This window comes from Loxodonta africana, chromosome 3 (assembly GCF_030014295.1).
Source record: "Loxodonta africana isolate mLoxAfr1 chromosome 3, mLoxAfr1.hap2, whole genome shotgun sequence".
In the NCBI taxonomy this organism is placed as follows: domain Eukaryota; kingdom Metazoa; phylum Chordata; class Mammalia; order Proboscidea; family Elephantidae; genus Loxodonta; species Loxodonta africana.
The window spans coordinates 8,037,836-8,056,443 of record NC_087344.1 but is presented as its reverse complement, the minus strand read 5'-3'; the positions used below and the strand labels follow the sequence as shown (position 1 = coordinate 8,056,443).

The following is an 18,608-nucleotide window of genomic DNA, read 5'->3' as shown; positions in this document are numbered from 1 at the left end:
CCATGCTCTGAGCCACCGCCGGCCCGCCCCGCCCTCCTGCAGCCGGAGTCCCGTCTCTGGGCCTGCAGTTCCCCCTTTGGTCCGCCACCGCCTCAGAGGGCGTTCTGGTCCCTGGAAGCGTGGGTGGGGGGCTGGGGGTGGGCCTTCCGCTTAGATTGAGGGTCCGCAGAGCCCCAGTGCTCTGGGTCGGTCGGGTGTGCTCTTGTCTCCCGTGCAGTTGCAGTCGCTTGGGGGTTGGGGTGGGGGGTTTATGCCTGTCTCTCTGGGTGTGCTTGTGTGTCTGCATTTGTCTCAAGGTGTGAGTTCACGTGTGTCTCTGTATGCCTGTGTTCCGGGGTGTCTGTCTTTGTGTGTGTGTTTAAGGGGGTCTGTGTCTGAGTCATTCTTTTGCTGTGTGTTTTGTAAGGATCTGTGTGTGTGTTTCTGTGTGTCTGCATTTATCTCAAGGTGTGTGTTCGTGTGTGTCTTTTCCGGGGTGTGTATTTGTGTGTGTCTGAGTTTTCCATTTGCTGTGTATCTTGTGTGTATCTCTGTGTGTGTGTGCATTTGTCTTGAGGTGTGTTGTCATGTAGGTTCCTGTGTTTGCGTGGGGTGGGTTGTGTCTCTGTGGGTCTAGTTTTCCTCTTGCTGAGTATCTTGTGTGTGTCTGTGGACGTGGCTGCATTTGACTCGGGGCTTTTATCTGGACATGTGTCTCTGGGAGTATGTGTGTCTCGGTTGTGTCTGTGTGTGTCTGAGTTTGCCTTTCGTTGTGTATCTTTGAGCGTATCTGTGTGTCTGAGTTTGCCTTCTGTTGTGTGTCTTTGAGTGTATCTGTGTGTCTGGCAGGGAGGGGTGACTGTATGTCCTGTGTCTCCACGCCCCCAGAAGCCTTCTGCCACTATTATCTCCATTTGCCTTCCTGGGCAGCTCAGGGCAGAGTCGCCCAAGGACGGCCAGAACTGAAACATTTGTGAGATACCTACTGGGGCCTGGGGCTGCTCATGGGGCCCCACAGGAAGTGTCCCCCTGGGCAGACAGGAGCAGTCTCTATGGAGCCGCGTGTCGGTGGGTCTGACCAAGCAAGATTTTGGTTCTACTAAACCTAAGTGCCATCACCCACTTGTGGTGGCTTGTGTGTTGCTGTGATGCTGGAAGCTCTGCCACTGGTATGTCAAATACCAGCAGGGTCACCCATGGTGGACAGGTTTCAGCTTTCCGACTGAGACGAACTAAGAAGAAAGGCCTAGCAATCAGCTTCCAAAAATCAGCCAGTGAAAACCCTATGCATCACAACAGAACATTGTACAACATAGTGCTGGAAGACGAGCCCCGGAGGTTGGACTCATCCAATGCCTCAACCATGACTCGAGCCGACCAACGACCATGAAGATGGTGCAGGACCAGGCGACATTTTGTTCCATTGTATATGGGGTCGCCATGAGCCTTAGCCAGCTCGATGGCGACTAATGACAACAACCACAAACCTAAGCACCTACTATGCACCAGGTCTTGGCTAGATGCCACTTCCATACTGTGGCCTCAGTTTCCTTATCTGTAACATACTGGCAGGGCTGGGAGGATTCCATGCGTTGAGGACTGTAAAGCACTGCCTGGCACATCCTAAGTACTCAGCAGGTGTCAGAAATTCTCACTGAATCCTCTCATCTCCGAGTGCATCCAGTAACCTGTGGGCCCTCAGGAACCGTGAGAAGGCACCGCTCACCACTTAGGGATTTGACAGTTGCTTCAAGGCCTCGATAGGTTGGATGTTCACATGTCTGTCTGCATAAGAACTTTCCTTTTGGTCTAGCTCAGTGGTTCTCAAACTTCCATGAACAAAAATATGAATTTACAAGACCATGCTGTTTTTTTTTTTTAAGGCTATCGATACACTTCCAGAAAGATAATACTAACTTACGCTTGTTGCATTGTACTCTTATAAAACTGAGTAGTACCAAGTATTGAATATCACTGGGGAGGGGAATACTAAAGTGATTAAATACTTTTTCACATGAATCTTTGTTTTACTGATTGCCTACCTATGTCTTTTGTGTGTCCAAAGTGGCATTCTCATCATGTCCTTTGCGTGTGTCTCTCCTTATTTATTTCTAACAACTCTTTACATATGAAGAATGCCATTTTTGGACATGTTGGTGGCCAGTGACCTTTGTTTCTAATAGAGGTAGGACTGGAATCACACAATTTACCAACAGAGACCACCATTGACCCCTCACTTGTTAAGACATCCTGACAGTGAACTCCTTATGAAATTTAATTGGAGAACAGTTGGGTCCAAGAAGTGGTAGCTATGAAGAGAATGGGACTTTTTTTCTCTTTTCTCTTTTTAGTCTTTGTCAGCTTGAGGGACAACTGCTGCAGCTATGCAAATGTTTGTGCAAATGACCACATTATTGGAAATATTTCTTGTTTCATGTCTTCAGTGGGTGGGGCTGGGGGACAGGAGTGGCAGTAGTTTGGCCACGTACTTCTGAAAATCAGCCAGTGAAAACCCTCTGGTTCACAACCATCCAACGCACAACCCATCGCAGGGATGGTGCAGGACCAGGCAGTGTTTCATTCCATTGTGCATGGGGTCACCATGAGTGGGGGCCAACTCGATGGCAGCTAACAGCAACAACAAGTACAATAGATATGTCATGGGTAGCAGCAAGTTGGCCCAGCACCCACCCTCCCTATCTGCCTGCAGAATGGGTGGGATGCAGACCCCCACCCCACTGGTCCCTGCTGCCCAGCCTCTGACACCACTTGCAGCCAAGGGTGAAGCCTATTGATTGACACTCAGAACCCTGACCCACACGCTGTTGCTGTTAGGTGCCATCAAATTGATTTCCAACTCATAGTGACCCCATGTGACAGAGTAGAACTGCCCCATGGGTTTTCTAGACTGTAATCTTTTATGTGAGGAGATCACCAGGTCTTTGTCCTGTGGAGCTTCTGGATGGATTTGAACCACCAACCTCTTGGTTAGCAGCCAAGCACTTAACTGTTGTGCCGTCAGGGCTCCTCGACCCACATACTTGTGCTCTAAGATTCTAGAATGTTCCAGACGGAGTGCATGGACATTCTAAGGTCTAGAACTGCTGGGCATTCCGCGATTCTGAGCTGCTAGAGCTCCCCCACGACCCCAAGCCTCTCGGGTTCTAGAACGTAGGTATTCTCTGGGCTTGTCACCGCTCGCCCAAAGAAAAGGCCTCCTATAATTGCCCTGGACACGCAGTGTCTCGAGGCAGAAACCATGATCCCTCTAATCCAGCAGCCCAGGCAAAGAGCCTACCGCCTGCAGCCACCTGGCGTTTCCTAACGGCTTAATAAGAAAGTCAGAATTAATGGAACTGGCACCCAACACTCACAGGCCTCCATCTACCAATGCTGGGCATCCTTGGGCCTTGCTCTGACCTGCTCTGAAAACCAAGGGCTCATGGGTGAGGCCCATAGCTTAGCCTGACAGGGGAGGTGGCTGGGGACATGTGACTTGGTTCTGCAGGGAGGGCCAGCCCGCCCAACTTCCCTGGAGAGAGAATGCACGCCCACCTGGCTGCCATTCTGCCACTTCTCTCTGGGCCTCAGCTCTCCTCCTTCATTAAATGGGCTCAGGGATGGTGTCAACCTCACAGTTTGCTTCGGGTTGCATGTAAATCGCTCAGCACATGGTTTGTGCTGTAATCTGTGTCCAGGCACATGGATAAATTCCCAGAAGCAACATCGCTGGCTTACATATTTCACTAGCTAGGGGGAGTCTCTGGGTGGTGCAACAAGATGGCAGTTCGAGTCCACCCAGAGGTGCCTCGGAAGAAAGACCTGGCAATCAGCTTCTGAAAAACCAGCCGTTGAAAACCCTCTGGAGCACACTTCTACTCTGACACACATGAGGCTGCAAGGAGTTGGAACCCACTCGGTGGCAACCGGTTTATTTCACAGAGATTATGCATTTCACACTCCCAACCCTAATGCTTGTTTCCAAAACCCCAGCAACACTGTGCATTATCAAACTTTGTCATCTTTATCAACGTGATAGATAGGAAAAAAAGTTACTTTGTGGCAATTTTATTTTATACTTAGCTTACTGTGAGTGAGACTGAGCTCCCTTTTACATGCTTAAAAGGCATTTTTATGTCCTATTGGAAAACTCTTAATGCTTTTTGCTCTTTTTTAAATTAGGTTGTTGGTCCTTATTGATTTCTGGGAGCTTTTTACATATTAAGGAAATCCGCCTTTTGTCTGTCATGTCTTAGAAAATTTCCCCCTATTTTATTTGCCTATTGACCTTCTGGTATTGTTTTGTGCGGGGGCAGAAATAAGGAGCACTGGTGATGCGATGGTTAAGTGCTCAGCTGCTACCCTGAAGGTTGGTGGTTTGAACTTATGCAGCAGCTCCGAGGAAGAAAGACCTGGCAATCTGCTCTCATAAAGATTACAGCCTAGAAAACTCTATGCAGGTTGTTCACTGGGACGTGGAGTCGCTATGAGTTAAGAATTGACTGGACAGCACCCAATGCAAAAGGATTATTATATTTTTATATAGTCACTTATCAATCTTTTAATTAATGGCTTCTGGGTTTAATATTACACTTAGAAAGCACTTCAACACACTGGGATCGTTATTTTTTTTTTAACTCTTGTGTTTTCTTCTAGTGTTTTTATAGTTTCTATTTTTTCTTGGGGTGGGTGGGGAATTTATTTTGGTTTTGTTCTTGTGAGTTGCCGTTGGATTCCTGGTGACCTTATATATAACAGAATGAAATGTTGCCTGGGCCTCCTGAATCATCTTCAGCCACCTTTAAAATCTTCGTCTGAAATCTGATGGCTGTTTAAGAGGCTGTGTAGTGTGAGTGGAGGATAGCATCGTTGTTGGAGCCGGGCGGCCAGGGTTCAAATTGCCATTTACTCACTGTGTATCCTCAGGGAAGTCAATTAGCCTCTCTGTGCCTCAGTTGACTCATCTGTAAAACGGAGATGATAGTATCATGTGAGAATTAAGGGAAAAAAATTTTTTTAAACAAAGTACCTAGAAGGGTGTCTAGCATGCATTGTTGTGGTTGTTGGGTGCCATTAGTTGATTCCAACTCACAGAGACCCTAAATGACAGAGTGGAACTGCCCCATAGGGTTTCCTGGGCTGTAATCTTTATGGGAGCAGATCACTAGGTCTTTCTCCTGTGGAGCCACGGGGTAGGTTTGAACCGCCGACCATTTGGTTAGCTTTACCCACATTAACTTAATCTTCAGAACAACCCCGCTGGTCAGTGGGGCACACTGAGGCCCCGGGAGGTTAAGTCGCTTCCTGAGGAGCACCTGAAGGGCAGGGCTGGGATTAGAACTCACCCTCTGCCCACTGCCCCATGCTGGCCTCAGTCTCCCCCTCCCTCTCCTTCCCAATCTCTGCTGGGAAGGATTCCCAGTGGGCTCCATCATAACTGGCTTCTAAGTACAGATTTGGAATTGTTGAGGCCAAGCTTTCTGCCTGTTGGCCGCAGGGGACCTCCAGAACTGGACGGTCCTGTCCAGCCAGGTGTGGCAGTAGGTGGGGGCGGGCGGCAATCAGGGAAGGGTTTCAGGAAGACGGTGTTTGGAGAAGTGTGACTGGAGGGGCTGATAGGACCTGAGCAAGGGGTTGAGGCAACACAGGATCGGAGGTGGGCAGATCCCCTGTTCACAAACCTCCCATGGTGCCCACTGGTCATGAGTCTCAACTCCTGCCTGTCCACACTAGGCACACACTGAACTGTCTGGTTGGTACCATGGGCAGGTGCTTCTTTGGCTGGAACGTTGAGCTCCTACTTATCCATCAAAGCCCCAGCTCCAATGCCCATCCCTCTGGGAAGCCATCCCACCCTCTGGCCTTCCCCAGCCTGGGGAAGCTACCTCTATTCAGGCCCTGACCATCAGCTCTGTGTCCCCTACCCCTATCTGGGAGACCCTGGAGAGCAGTGGCCAAAACCAAAGTTTTTCTGGGGCCCAGCATCACCCAGTCCAACCCAGAAACACAGTAGGTGCTTGTTGAATATGTCTTGAAGGAAATAAAAGAATAAATGAGTGAGTGATGAATATGAACTTGTCACGCCCCTTCTCTGCTCACAGTCCCCCCAGCCTACCTTACTGGGGGTAAAAGCCCAAGTCTTCCCCGTAGCCCACAGGTATGGCCTGCCCTGTCCCCTCCCTGCCTTCCTGTCTTCCTCTCTCCCTCCCTCACCCTGCTCCATCCAAATGGGCCTCCTTACTGTTCCTCCAACTCACCAGGCCTAGTCCTGCCCCAGGGCCTTTGCATGGGCTGTTCCCTCTGCCTGGAACACTTTTCCACCATATATATGTGGGTCCTTCCTTCCCTCAGGTCTCTGCTCAAATGTCACCTCCTCAGAGAGACTTCCATTGACCTCTGTTGAAAATCGTCCCTTCCCTCTTTTTTTTTCCTCCCCCTACCACTTCCCATTATCTGAATCTGTTTAAAACCCCAAAACTCATTGCCCTTAAGTCAATTCTGCTCACAGCTACCCTATAGGGCAGGATAGAACTGCCCCATAAGGTTTCCAAGGCTGTAATCTTTCCAGAAATGAATCGTCACATCTTTCTCCCACGGAGCAACTGATGAGTCTGAATTGTCAACCTTTCGGTTGGGAGCCAAGCACTTAACCACTGTGCCACCAGGGCTCCTTTTGAGTCTGTACAGTCACATATTTATCCTGTTTATTGTGTGTCTCCCCACACCAGACTGCGAAGCCCACAAAGTAGGGCTTTTAAAAAAATGTTATTGTGGTAAAATACATATAACATAAAATTTGTCAGTCTAACCATTCTTTTTCTTTCTTTTTGTCTTTGAGAATATACACAGCAGAACATTCAACAATTTCCACATGTATAATTCGGTACATTGGCCACATTCTTCAAGTTGTGCCGCCTTTCTCCACAACCTTTTCCAAACTCTTTCACCATCCCCGACACAAGCTCATTACCCCCTAAGCTTCTTCTCTAGCCTTTCGAGTTGCTGTTGTCAATTTGATCACATATAGATAATTCTTTATAAGTGCACAATGTTCAAGACAGACATTCTTTACTAGTTAAGTTAAATTGTTGTTTGATTTAAAGAAGGCTTCAGGGGATATTTTGGTTTAAGGTTTAAAGATTATCTCAGGGCAATAGTTTTGGGCATTCATCCAGCCTCCATGACTCCAGAAAGTCTGGCTTTCATGACAATTTGAAATTCTCTTCTGCACTTTCCCCCTTTTGCCTGGAATTCTTCTATAGGATTTTTGTTCAAAACGTTCAGTAATGGCACCCGGGCACCATCCAGTCCTTCTTAACCCTTCTTAAGTGTACCATTCGGCAACATTAATTACATTCACCATGTTATGCAACCACCGCTAATATCCATCTCCAAAATTATTCATCACCCCAAACAGAAACTGAGTACCCATTGAGCAGTGACTCTTCATTCCCTCATGCCCCAGCCCCTGGTAACCTCTGATCTATCCTGTCTCTATACGTTTGCCTCTTCTGGACTTTTCATGTAAGTGAAATCAGACAATATGTGGTCCTATGTAACCAGCTTCTTTCACTCAGCTTGTTTTCAAGGTTCTTCCATGTTGTAGCATTATCAGTGCTTCATTCCTTTTGATGGTTGTATAATATTCCATTGTATGGATGGGCCACATGTTGTTTGTCCGTTCATCTGTTCATGAACACTTGGGTGGTTTCCACCTTTTGGCTTTTGCGAATTATGCTGCCATGAACATCCTTGTACAAGTTTTTATGTGGACATACGTTTTCAATTCTTCTGGGTATACACCTAGGAGTGGAATTGCGGGTCATATAATAACCCTGGAGTCCTTTGGTGGTACAAACCCACTTGGCTCCTAACCTAAAGGTTGGAGGTTCAAGTCCACCCAGAAGCACCTCAGAAGAAAGGCCTGGCAATCTGCTTCCCAAAAATCAGCCATTAAAAACCCTATGGAACCCATGTTCTACTCTGACACACATGGGGTCGCCATGAGTTGGAGGTGACTCAACGGCAACTGGGTGGTACAAATGGTCAACGTGCTGGGCTGCTAACCAAATGGCTGGGGGCACTGTGAGTAGGAATCCACTCCCGGGCAACTGATTTGTGATAACTGTATGTTGAACTCTTGGAAGAAAAGTCAGATTCTTTTCCACAGCGGCCACACCGTTTTACATTCCCACCAGCAATGCACGAGCATTCTAATCTCTAAGGGCAGGACTCTTTGTCTGCTTCGTTCACAAATGAGTCCCCAGCACCTGGCACGCAGTAGGCGCTTAATACCAAAACCAAACCTGTTGGGGTGGAGTCAATTCCGACTCATGGAGACCCCACGTGTTACAGAGTAGAACTGCTCCTGAAGGTTTTCTTAGCTGTGATCTTTACAGAAGGAGTCCCTGGGTGGCTCAAACAGTTAAGCGCTCAGCTAGAAGCCAAAAAGGTTGGCAGGTGGAATCCATCCAGAGGTACCATGGAAGCAAGGCCTGGAGATCTATTTCCCCAAAATAGATCTATTTCTGTTTCAGCCATTGAAAACTCTGTGCAGCACAGCTCTACTCAGCACACATGGGGTCGCCACGAGCTGGAATCGACTTGAAGGCAACTAACAACAACAATCTTTACAGAAAGGGATCGCCAGGTCTTTCTTCCACGGCATGGCTGAGTGGGTTCAAACGGCCAACTTTTAGGTTCGTGTGCTTAGTTGCCAGTAAAGCTGACTCCAACTCATGGCGATCCCATGTGTCAGAGTGGAACTGTGCTCTGTAGGGTTTTCAAGGCTGTAGCCTAAGCGGATTACCGGGCTTTTCTTTCATGGCACCACTGGGTAGGTTTGAACCTCCAACTTTTAGGTTAGTTTGGGGCACCGATGGACCTAAAATAAAAAAAACCAAACCCATCGTTGTGGAGTCATTCCCGACTCATGGCGACCCCAGAGTGGAACTGCTCCACAGGGCTTTCGTCTTTACAGACTCAGATCGCCGGGCCTTTCATCCACAGCACCAATGGGTGGGTTAATAAATGCCCAGGCACTTAATAAACGTCTGCGTAAATCTGGCCGGGCCTCCTGCGTGCCGGGCGTGCCCGGGCGAGGCGGGCGGGCGGAGCGCGGCGGAGGCTGGCGGCCGGGCCGGTCGGGCGGGTGGCGGGCTCGCGGGCCCCCGGGTCCGGCGCGGAGTCCGGGCGTCATGGAGGGGCTGCGGCGCGGGCTGTCGCGCTGGAAGCGCTACCACATCAAGGTGCACCTGGCCGACGAGGCGCTGCTGCTGCCGCTGACGGTGCGGCCGCGAGACACGCTCAGCGACCTGCGCGCCCAGCTTGTGGGCCAGGGCGTGAGCTCCTGGAAGCGCACCTTCTATTACAACGCGCGGCCGCTCGACGACCACCAGACTGTGCGCGACGTGCACCTGCAGGACGGCTCGGTGCTGCTGCTCGTCAGCGACCCCAGGTGGCCGGGAGGAGGGGGCGAGCGCGGGCGGGGGGGCCCTGGCTGCCTCCGGGGCCTGCGTCGGGGGACAGGGTGGGGTTTGGGCAGAGGTTCCGAGCAGGAGGGTGGGCTGAGGGTGGGAGAGGTTTGGGTAAGGAGGGACTTGGACTGGGGGGCCGGAGGGCTTGACTGGAGTCTGAGTAGGTGTAGGAGGTGGGAGGCGGGGGTGGGGAGGGACTAGGATCTATAGCAGCCCCCTCCCCCTCATCGAAGTGGGGTCACTGAGGCCCTGGCTGGGTTCTGGATAGGGGTAGGGAGCAGAAGGTTGGGCTAGGGGTGGGGAGGCTGAGGTGGGGAGGGATTCTGGCCAATCGCAGACCAGGGGCAGGGGTCAGAGTTCAGACTAGGGGCTGGGGGAGGCTGGGGGAGGAGTCAGGCAGATCACAGACACAAGATGACTGGCTAGGGGCCTGGGGTCAGGGTGCAGGTACCTGAGGTTCTGGCTGGGGTCTGGGTCAGAGTGGGGGGAGGGAGGATAGGCTGGGGGGAGTCCTGTCGCACCTCCATGAATAACTCCCCAGGGGTCTGACCCCCTGCTGTTGTAGGAACCAGCTGGGAGGGGTCTAGGGAGAAGGAGAGATGTGCAGACCGAGGCCTGGAGGGCCGCTGGAATCTTCTGGCATTGCTTCTGTTCTCTCGCTTTTTCTGCCTCTCTGGCTCTTTCTCATTTCCTCTGTCTCTCCCTCTCTGGTGGCGTTGTCTCTGTTTCTTTCTTTCCTTAGCATTCTCTCTTTGTGTCTCTCCCTGTTGTTGTTAGTTGCTGTCAGTAGATTCCAACTCATGGCAACCCCATCCATGTGTCAGAGTAGATCTGCTCCATAGGGTTCAAGGCTGTGACCCTTTGAAGGCAGATTGCCAGGCCTTTCTTCTGAGGTGCAGCTGGGTGGATTCGAACCCCCAACCTTTTGGCCAGTAGTCAAGCACCACCTGGGATTCTTGTCTCTCTGTATCTCCGTCCATTTCTGTCTCTACTGTTTCTCTCTGTGTTTCTGTGTGTCTCCCTCTCTCTGGCCTTTGGTGTATTTCCCATTCTCTGTCTTGTCTCTCCCTTTCTCAGTGGTGCTGGGCCTATTGCTCTCATTCATTACCATTCTTTGTCTGTCTGTCTGTGTCTCTCTGTCCATTTCTATCTCTACCATTTTTCTGTTTCTCTGTGTGTGTCTCTCCCTGTCTCTCTGTCCTTCTCTGTCCCTCTGTCTTCCCCTCCTGCTCTATCACGCCGCACTCTGAACGCTGGCCATCTGGGCACTCCAGAGCAGTTTGCTGGTTACAGATACCAGGAGGCAGGTCTTCCGCCCAAGGAGGAGTTTGCAGAGAAGGGCATCAGGCCAAGGAATTGCACACGAAGGGCAGCTCTGGGACACGGATGGGGACTGGCGAGATGGGCCAGGAGGTGGAGGGGCTGCAAGGAGGACAGACTGCAGGGGGCGAGGGTGGGAGCTGGGGATCCGGGGTGGAGGTGACTGCGCTGGTCCAGGCGGGCCATGATAGGGCTCGACCAGGTGGGGACAGAGGAGGAAGCCTTCAGAGGAGACACTTTAGCCTAGTGCCCTGTCCTCTGCCCCATCCCTGACCGTGCACAGCTGGGACTGGTGGCAGCATCCCACTCTGCCTCTCCCATCAGACAGGCAGGGGAGGGTGGGGCCCAGGTCCCTGCCAGCCTTTGCCACCCACTTGCTGTGTGTCCCAAGGCAGCTTACCCACCCTCTCTGGGCATCAACATGTTCTGAGCCCCAAAACTACACGCAGACACACGAAGATGAAGTAGGGGCGGCTGGTGGGTGGCTGAGCGCCTGCTGGAGAGGAAAGGAGGCTGCAGAAAGGCCTCCCTGGGAAGGCCTCAAGGTTCCCATCTGTGAAATGGGGAGAAACGTATTTGACCTGTCAGCCCACACAGCACCCTTGCGTGAGATAAGTCTTGTGGGTGCTTAAGCCAAACAGGCCTGAGCTCCCTTTCCTGCCGGTGGACAGGGAAGCTTATCTCCCTCCCACCGCCTCACCAGCTGCCTCCCAGTTCTAAACTCCGGCAGGGCAGTAGTGACAACACTTCCTGCCCAGGAGGGGCCGACACTGTGTGGAGAACAGAGGGCACAGGATAACCAGTAGGAGCTCAATAATGACCATGTCATGTACTGAGCGCCTGTGAGGTGCTGAGTTCTTTTTCATGTGACTCACTGCAGCCCCACAGGTGGGGGCTATTATTATTCCCGGTTTACAGATGGGGAGACTGAGGCACAGAGAGGTGGGAAGGGGCAAAGCTTGGGTTTGAAGCCAGTTCTAGAAGCCATGCTCTTTTTTTATATATATAAATGATTTATTTTGTTGTTGTTGAAAATATACACAGCAGAACACACACAAATTCCTACATGTAGGATTCAGTGACGTTAATTACATTCTTCTTCAAGTTAGAAGCCACGCTCTTAATCACCACTCTCTCCTCCCACCGTAAATGGGAACAGTGGTGGTGATTATTTCCTCCCTTCCGCTCTTTCTGTCAGCCCCTTACATCTGTTCTTCAGACTGTCCTGTTGGCTCTCTTTTCAAAATCTATCCCGAATCCACCCGCTTCTCCCCCACCATCACCCACCTGGACCAGTGCAGTTGCCTCCACCCTGGTCCCGGCTCCCGCCCTCACCCCCCACAGTCTGTTCCCCTCCCTGCAGCCAGAGGGCGCCCGTGAGCACCTGAGTCAGGGCCAGTCCCTCCTCTGCCCACAGCCCTCCAGGGCTCCCACCTCCCTCGGGTAAAAGCCCAAGTCCTCCCTGCGGCCCACAGGGCCCTGCACGACCTGCCCCGTCCCTTCTGTGCCCTCCCCTCCTCCTCCCTCACTCTGCTCCAGCCACAAGGGCCTCCTCGCTGTTCCTCTAACTCACCAGGCCCCATCCTGCCTCAGGGCCTTTGCGCTGGCTGTTCCCTCTGCCTGGAACATTCTTCCTCAGACACCTACCTGGCTCCCTCCTCTTCTCTAGGTCTCTGCTCAGATACCGCCTCCTCAGTGGGACCCTCCCTGACCACCCTGTTTAAAATTGTATCCCACCCACACGCTCCACCCCCATCCCTGCTTTATATTTCTCGCCAGCTGACTTCTCTGTATTACATTTATTTCCCCACCCTGTCTCCCCCACCTGACTGCAACCCCATAAGGGCGTGGTTGTTCATCTTGTTCGCTGCTGTGCCCTCAGTTCAGTTCGTGGCACAGAGTGCTGATGTTGTCAGTTGCCGTTGTCAAGTCGATTCTCACTCATGGAGATCCCATGTGTGCAGAGTAGAACTGGTCCATAGGGTTTTCAACGGTGTGGCCTTTTGGAAGCAGATCGCCAGGCCTTTCTTCCGAGGTGCCTCTGGGTGGATTTGACCCACCAACGTTTTGATTACTAGTCCAGCGCTTAACCATTTGACCACCCAGGGACTTCTCCTGGCACATAGTCAAAAAACCCAAACCAAACCCATTGCCTGTTGAGTCGATTCTGATTCACAGCGACCTTATAGGACAGAGTAGAACTGCCGCACAAGGTTTCCGAGGAGCAGCTGGTGGGTTTGAACTGCCAGCCTTTCGGTTAGCAGCCAAATGCTTAACCGCTGCACCACCAACGACACGTAACCAAACCAAAACCAAACTCACTGCTATCAAGTTGACTCTGACTCACAGTGACCCTACAGAACAGAGCAGAACTGCCACATAGAGTTTCCAAGGAGTGTTTGGTGGATTCAAACTGCCGACCTTTTGGTTAGCTGCCATAGCACTTAACCACTACACCACCAGGGTTCCCACAGGGCACATAGTAGGTACTTAGTAAATATTAGTTGAGTGTGTCATTGTTGGAGGAGAGAAGGGGCTGTTCAAGACATTCTCCTGGAGTTCTAGAGGGTCCTGGAAGCAGGGGAGGGGTTCTCGAGGCCAGAGGTGGGCTCCGGCAGCCACGTGAGGACACTGAGCAGACCAGGGTGGCCTTGAGTGGTGAGGCGAGACTGTGTTTGGCCTGCGATATGTGTTTTTCTGTCCCCCTCCTTCAGGTAGTTTGGGTGGAGGAGGCAGAGGCATGACGGAGAGGACTCCAGGTGTCAGCTGAAGAAGGGGTCTGGGGTGGGGGCACCTTCGAGAGATACTGCCCTCCACCCCAGGGAGCCCTGACTTAGCACCAGGTAAGCCACTCTAGTACTTGAGACACAGAAAGGGCCTTAGAGAGGTTGCAGAGGCCAGAGATGGGGAAACTGAGGTCCAGAGAGAAGGGACTTGCCTCTGTTGGTTGTCATCTCCTGAAAATGCTCTATGCTCCTACCCCAAGATGCTGGCCCCACCTTGTCATTTCACTTTGGACTAATGTGTCGGCCTGAGTGATGTTGCCCTGACTTGCTATGTGACATCAGGAAAGTCCCTTCCCCTGTCTGGGCTCTGTCGTTGTTGGCTGCTGCCAAGTCAACCCCTGACTCATGGTGACTCCATGCACAACGGAAACGCTGCCAGGTCCTGCGCCATCCCTACGACCAGTTGCAGATCAGATTGTTGTGATCCATAGGGTTTCATTGACCAGTTTTTCAGAAATCAATCGCCAGGCCTTTCTTCCTAGTCTCTCTTAGTCTGGAAGCTCTGCTGAAACCTGTTCAGCATTCTAGCAACATGCAAGCCTCTACTAACAGGCGGGTGGTGGCTGCATGAGGCGCATTGGCTGGAAATCAAATCAGGTCTCCTCCATGGTAGGCGAGAATTCTATCACTGAACCACCACCGCCCCCTTGGGCTTTGTCACCACTTCTTAAAAATGAAGGATTGGGCTTTGGTTAGCAGGGTTTGGCTTAATTGTGCTCTTTGCCTGCAATTCCTGCGGCTTCCACCAGGTGGCTCCAAACGGCCAAGCTTGCTCCAGGATTAATGGCTCTTGTAATTGAGGGCTGTTTGTCACTCACAAGGAGGGCACCAGGGGCATCAGGCATGAGGGAACAACGGCAGGTACCACTGTCCACATTGGGGCCATTAGGAGAAAGGGAAGAAGGACAACTGGCCGGGGAGCTGGTGTTTCACCTTCCTGGACTGAATGTGTCTTATCCCCTCCCTCCTGCTCTTCCAGGCTCTGGGTTCCCAGGTAGATGTTGAAGCACTGATCCCTGATGCCTCGGACACTCCTGATGGACCTGGGACGTTGCTGCCCCAACCCAGCCAGCCAGGGAGGAGCCATGGGCCGTTCAGCTGTGCTGTGCGACCCTGAAGCCATCGCGTCTATCCTGGGACCTTCTGTGCTCTATCTGCAGTGTGAACTACGGTGCCACTTTGGAAGGTTCCCATGGGCAGCCAGAGAGCAGAGAGGAAAGGGGAGGAGCCTGCAGACATCTTCACCTTGTACACTCTTCTCTAGGCCACATCTTTGCCCACGCTGTGCCCCCTGCCTGAAGCACCTTTCATACATCCCTTTGGCATCTCCAATCCTCCCAGGATTCCAGCCTCCTCCAGGAAGCCTTCTCTGGTTCCCTCCTCCCCAGCCAGCAAGCACTTTGCCCTTCTTTGGTCTCCTAGGAGGAGCCCCCTCTGCTGTGAACAGCCTTGGCTGGGGGTGTGGCTAGTCCCTCAGGAAATTTCAAATGACTAGAGGTGGTTTTAGAGGCAGAGACTGGATGACCCCAGGCCTCCGAAGTCACACTGTCCTCTCCCCTCCGAATTTGTTGTTGTTGTTAGGTGCCATCAAGTCGCCCCCTGACTCATGGTGACCACATGTGTTACAGAGTAGAACTGCTGTAAGCTACAGAGTCAGATCTCCAAGCCTTTCTTTCATGGCACCACTGGGTGGGTTTGAACCACAAACCTTTTAGTTAGCAGCCAATTGCAAACCACTTGTGCCACCCAGGCTCCTTCGCCCCCAAATTTGTTGTTAGTTGGCCTCGAGTCACCTTCCACCGACTTGTGGTGACCCCATGTGTTACAGAGCAGAACTGCTCCATAGGGTTTTCTTGGCTATGTTTGTAGGTACAGATCGCCAGGCCTTTTTTCCGTGGCACCGCTGGGTGGGTTCAAAATTCTGACCTTTCAGTTGGGAACCCTTCTCAAAGCGCTTTCGCAACCCAGGCTCTTTGATTCCCAAATACACCCTTTTAACCCAGCCTCCCTTCATCACCCCCCCCCCCCCCCCCCCCCCGCTCCGGGACTTACATTGACCCAGGGGTTGGGGTTCTGGCAACGCTGAGGCGGGGAGGTAATAATGGCGGTCTTCCAGTGTGCGGTGGGAATTCTGGGTGGAAGGCTTTACAGGCACAACCGGCCTCCGCGAGGGGCCTCTGACCTGCAGCCACTTCGTGCCTTTGCGCAGACCCTAGGGGTGGGGCCTGGGCAGTGGGGCTGGGCACACCTTCCAGGGCCGTGTTTACGTTTCGGGGACTGGCGTCTTGCAGGGCAGAGGCATGGAAGCCTGGGAAGAAATAATGTTTTAATTAACAGCCATGTTGGCCGCAGGGCCCTGAGCGGGGACAGGTGGATAATAAATCAGGGCCGCAGGGAGAGCCGCGTTGGCCCGTCGCGGGGACAGCGCCAGGCCCGCCAGGCTGCGGCTCGACTCCCCTCCCCAGACCAAGAGAGAGGCATGAAGGGGGAGACAGACGGGAGCTCCCATTTCCCTCGAGGGGTCCCCACTTCACTCCTGTAGACAGACCCGATAGGAATGCCGCGCGGGGTGACCTGAGGCGCGTCTGTCCCTACGTGTGACCAGGATGGGTCTTTCTGAACCCCCCGACACTCCTCGGTGCACCGCCCAGGGCCGGGTACCCAGAGACCTCCCTAGGGCAGGGTTCCAGCTCCCTCCTTTGCGGTAGGTAAACTGAGGCGGGGCGGTTGCTGGGCAACCCGGGGCAGAGGCGGGCGGCGCGGGGGGGAGAGGCAGCCCCGACTGTGCTGGTGCGCGGTTCGGGCTTCTGTCCCACGCGGGGACATGCGCACACGCCTGCTTACCCTCGGGCACCCGCCCCCAGACCGCCGGGGCAGGAAAATGGGGCCACCCCATCTCCAGTCCTTCCCCCAACCTCTCCGCGCCCTGGCGGCCCGTTATTCCGCCCATTTTACAGATTGGGTATGGAGCTGACGGAAGCAGCTCTCCCGAGGTTACGGCCAGCCAGTGGCTGTAGGGGGTGTGGGCCGTGCCTCCTACACCTGGCCTCTGGGCTACTGCCCCAGCAGCCCCCGCGGGCGACCTGGCGGGGGAGGGGGGAGGGTGTCCTGCCTCTTGGCTGGGGGTGGGGGAAGCGTTTTCAGTGCGTTTTGACATTTAACAAACAGTATGCAAATTGCATGCAAATCGCATGCAAATCATCACCCATTTCTTAAGCCTCGACAGCTCTGGCGTGTTCTGAAATAATAATGTCAGAGCGGTCTTTTGGCTGTTGGCCTTGGGGAGGGGTTGGGGGGGAAGCCTTTCCCTTTCCTTCTTTTTCCTTCTTCCTACCTGCCTCTTTCTTTCCTTTCTCCCTTCTTTATTCCTTTCCTCCGCGCCTGTCTTCTTTCCTTCCTTCCGCCGTTCCTCCCTTGCTTCCCCTTTTTCTCCTTTATTCCTTCACGTCACTTGTTGAAAGCCTCCCAGTAGTGAGATGAACATAAACACCAAAACTGGCTTCCAGTGTCCCCATCTTCCAGATAGGGAAACCAAGGCACAGGCCTGGTCTGAGGCCCACAGTCACCATGTAGGCAGTGCCCCCCGACCAAGTGATATCATTGACTGGAGCAGTCGGGGCTCCCTTGAGAGCCTCCAGGCCTGGCAGGGCTTGGCAGGGCCACGGGGAGCTGTACTGGGGTTTCTTGGACTTGAAGGCAGTTAGCTGAGCTCAGACCCGGAAAAAACTCACACGGACTTGTCCTGTCCCTCCAGTCCTTCTTTCTCCTGCTAATCCATCAGTTTATTCCCCAAACTCTGGCTATACCCCCTCTCCTTAGTTTGCCTGTCCCACTGGCTCTGCTTGGAAAGCTCCTATACATCTCTCAAAGTCCCAGCTCTAATGCCCCCTTGCCCATGCAGCCATTTGTGCTGCAAGCAGAGCATCCGTTCCCCTGTGGGCCCCTGCTGCCCCTGTCTCTCCCTCTGGCCTAGCCCTGACCACTTCATGTGGGCAGTGTCAGCGTCCCCTCTGGCCCAATTTCATCACCTGTCTGGTGATTTCACACCTTCAGACCTTCGAATATCTGTTCCCTCTACACAGAATGCCCTTTCCTGCCCTTTCCACCTGACACACTCCTAAGTTTTCAAGGCCCCAGCAGCCGTGCTCCCCCTTCCTGTTGACTCTACGGCTCCCTCCAGGCTCCCCTCTGGGTCCTGCAGCCTCTGTCCCCCCTACCCACGAAACCAGGAGGTCTCTGTCTCTTTAAGCCTGAGGAGTCACCTTTGGGATCACCCAGCTTGGAACCAGGTCCAGAGGGACCATTTTTGAGTGTGTGTTGAATAAAAATCTGAGGGTTTGAAAACAAGATCAAGTTCAAACTCTATAGCCTGGTCTTTGAAGCCTGTTGAACTCTCTCATTCGTCTCCAGGCCCTGGCACAGGCTCTTCCCTCTCCTACTGTGGGTGACCTCAGGCCAGCCCCTCCCCTCTCTGGGTTGTGAAACTGGAGGAAGCCCGCCCCCCTACCACCCTAGGGCCTCTTAGGCTCTTGGCTCCACCCCAGGAGCAAGTCTGGGCTGCAAGGAGTTTCGGGTGAGACTTGGCAGCCACCATTTCTCTCGCTGGGGCCCTGCGGTGTCCCGGGGAGGGGCCGCCTCCCACCCTCGCTGCCCACCCTGTTCATGTGGTGAGTGTGGTTCCCAGAGGAGGCGTCTACTGTGGGTGCTCAGGCTGCCTCACTCTCTCCCTCTGTTTCTCCTGGCTGGGCTCTGGCATTCTTTAACTCCAAGCACTCGTTTAAGAAATATTTATCAAGTGCCGGCTGTATGCCAGGCCCTGTGCTGGGCACTGGGGATACCAAGACAGACGCAGCTCCAGCTGCCAGGGACAGTGGGGGAGGTTGCTCACTGCACAAGAGAACCCACCTGACGGGGTGAGGGCCCAGGGAATGGGAACCTTTTTGTAGGTCATACAAAGGCTCCAATATGGGCTAATAGTGGCCCTGACTCTGCTACCTTTGTCTGTCTGTCTGTCAGTCCCTGTCTGTTTCCTCCTATCCCTGTCTCA

At 52.9% G+C, this 18,608-nt stretch overlaps 1 protein-coding gene across 1 annotated transcript; it reads left to right on the top strand.

Annotated features, from left to right (window-relative positions):
• Window positions 1-9,176: 9,176 nt before the first annotated feature.
• Window positions 9,177-12,163, top strand: TINCR (TINCR ubiquitin domain containing). The gene is made up of 2 exons (XM_064279817.1): window positions 9,177-9,508; window positions 12,139-12,163. Exons 1-2 carry the CDS (start codon window positions 9,177-9,179, stop codon window positions 12,161-12,163), a joined length of 357 nt encoding a protein of 118 aa, XP_064135887.1.
• Window positions 12,164-18,608: the final 6,445 nt, after the last annotated feature.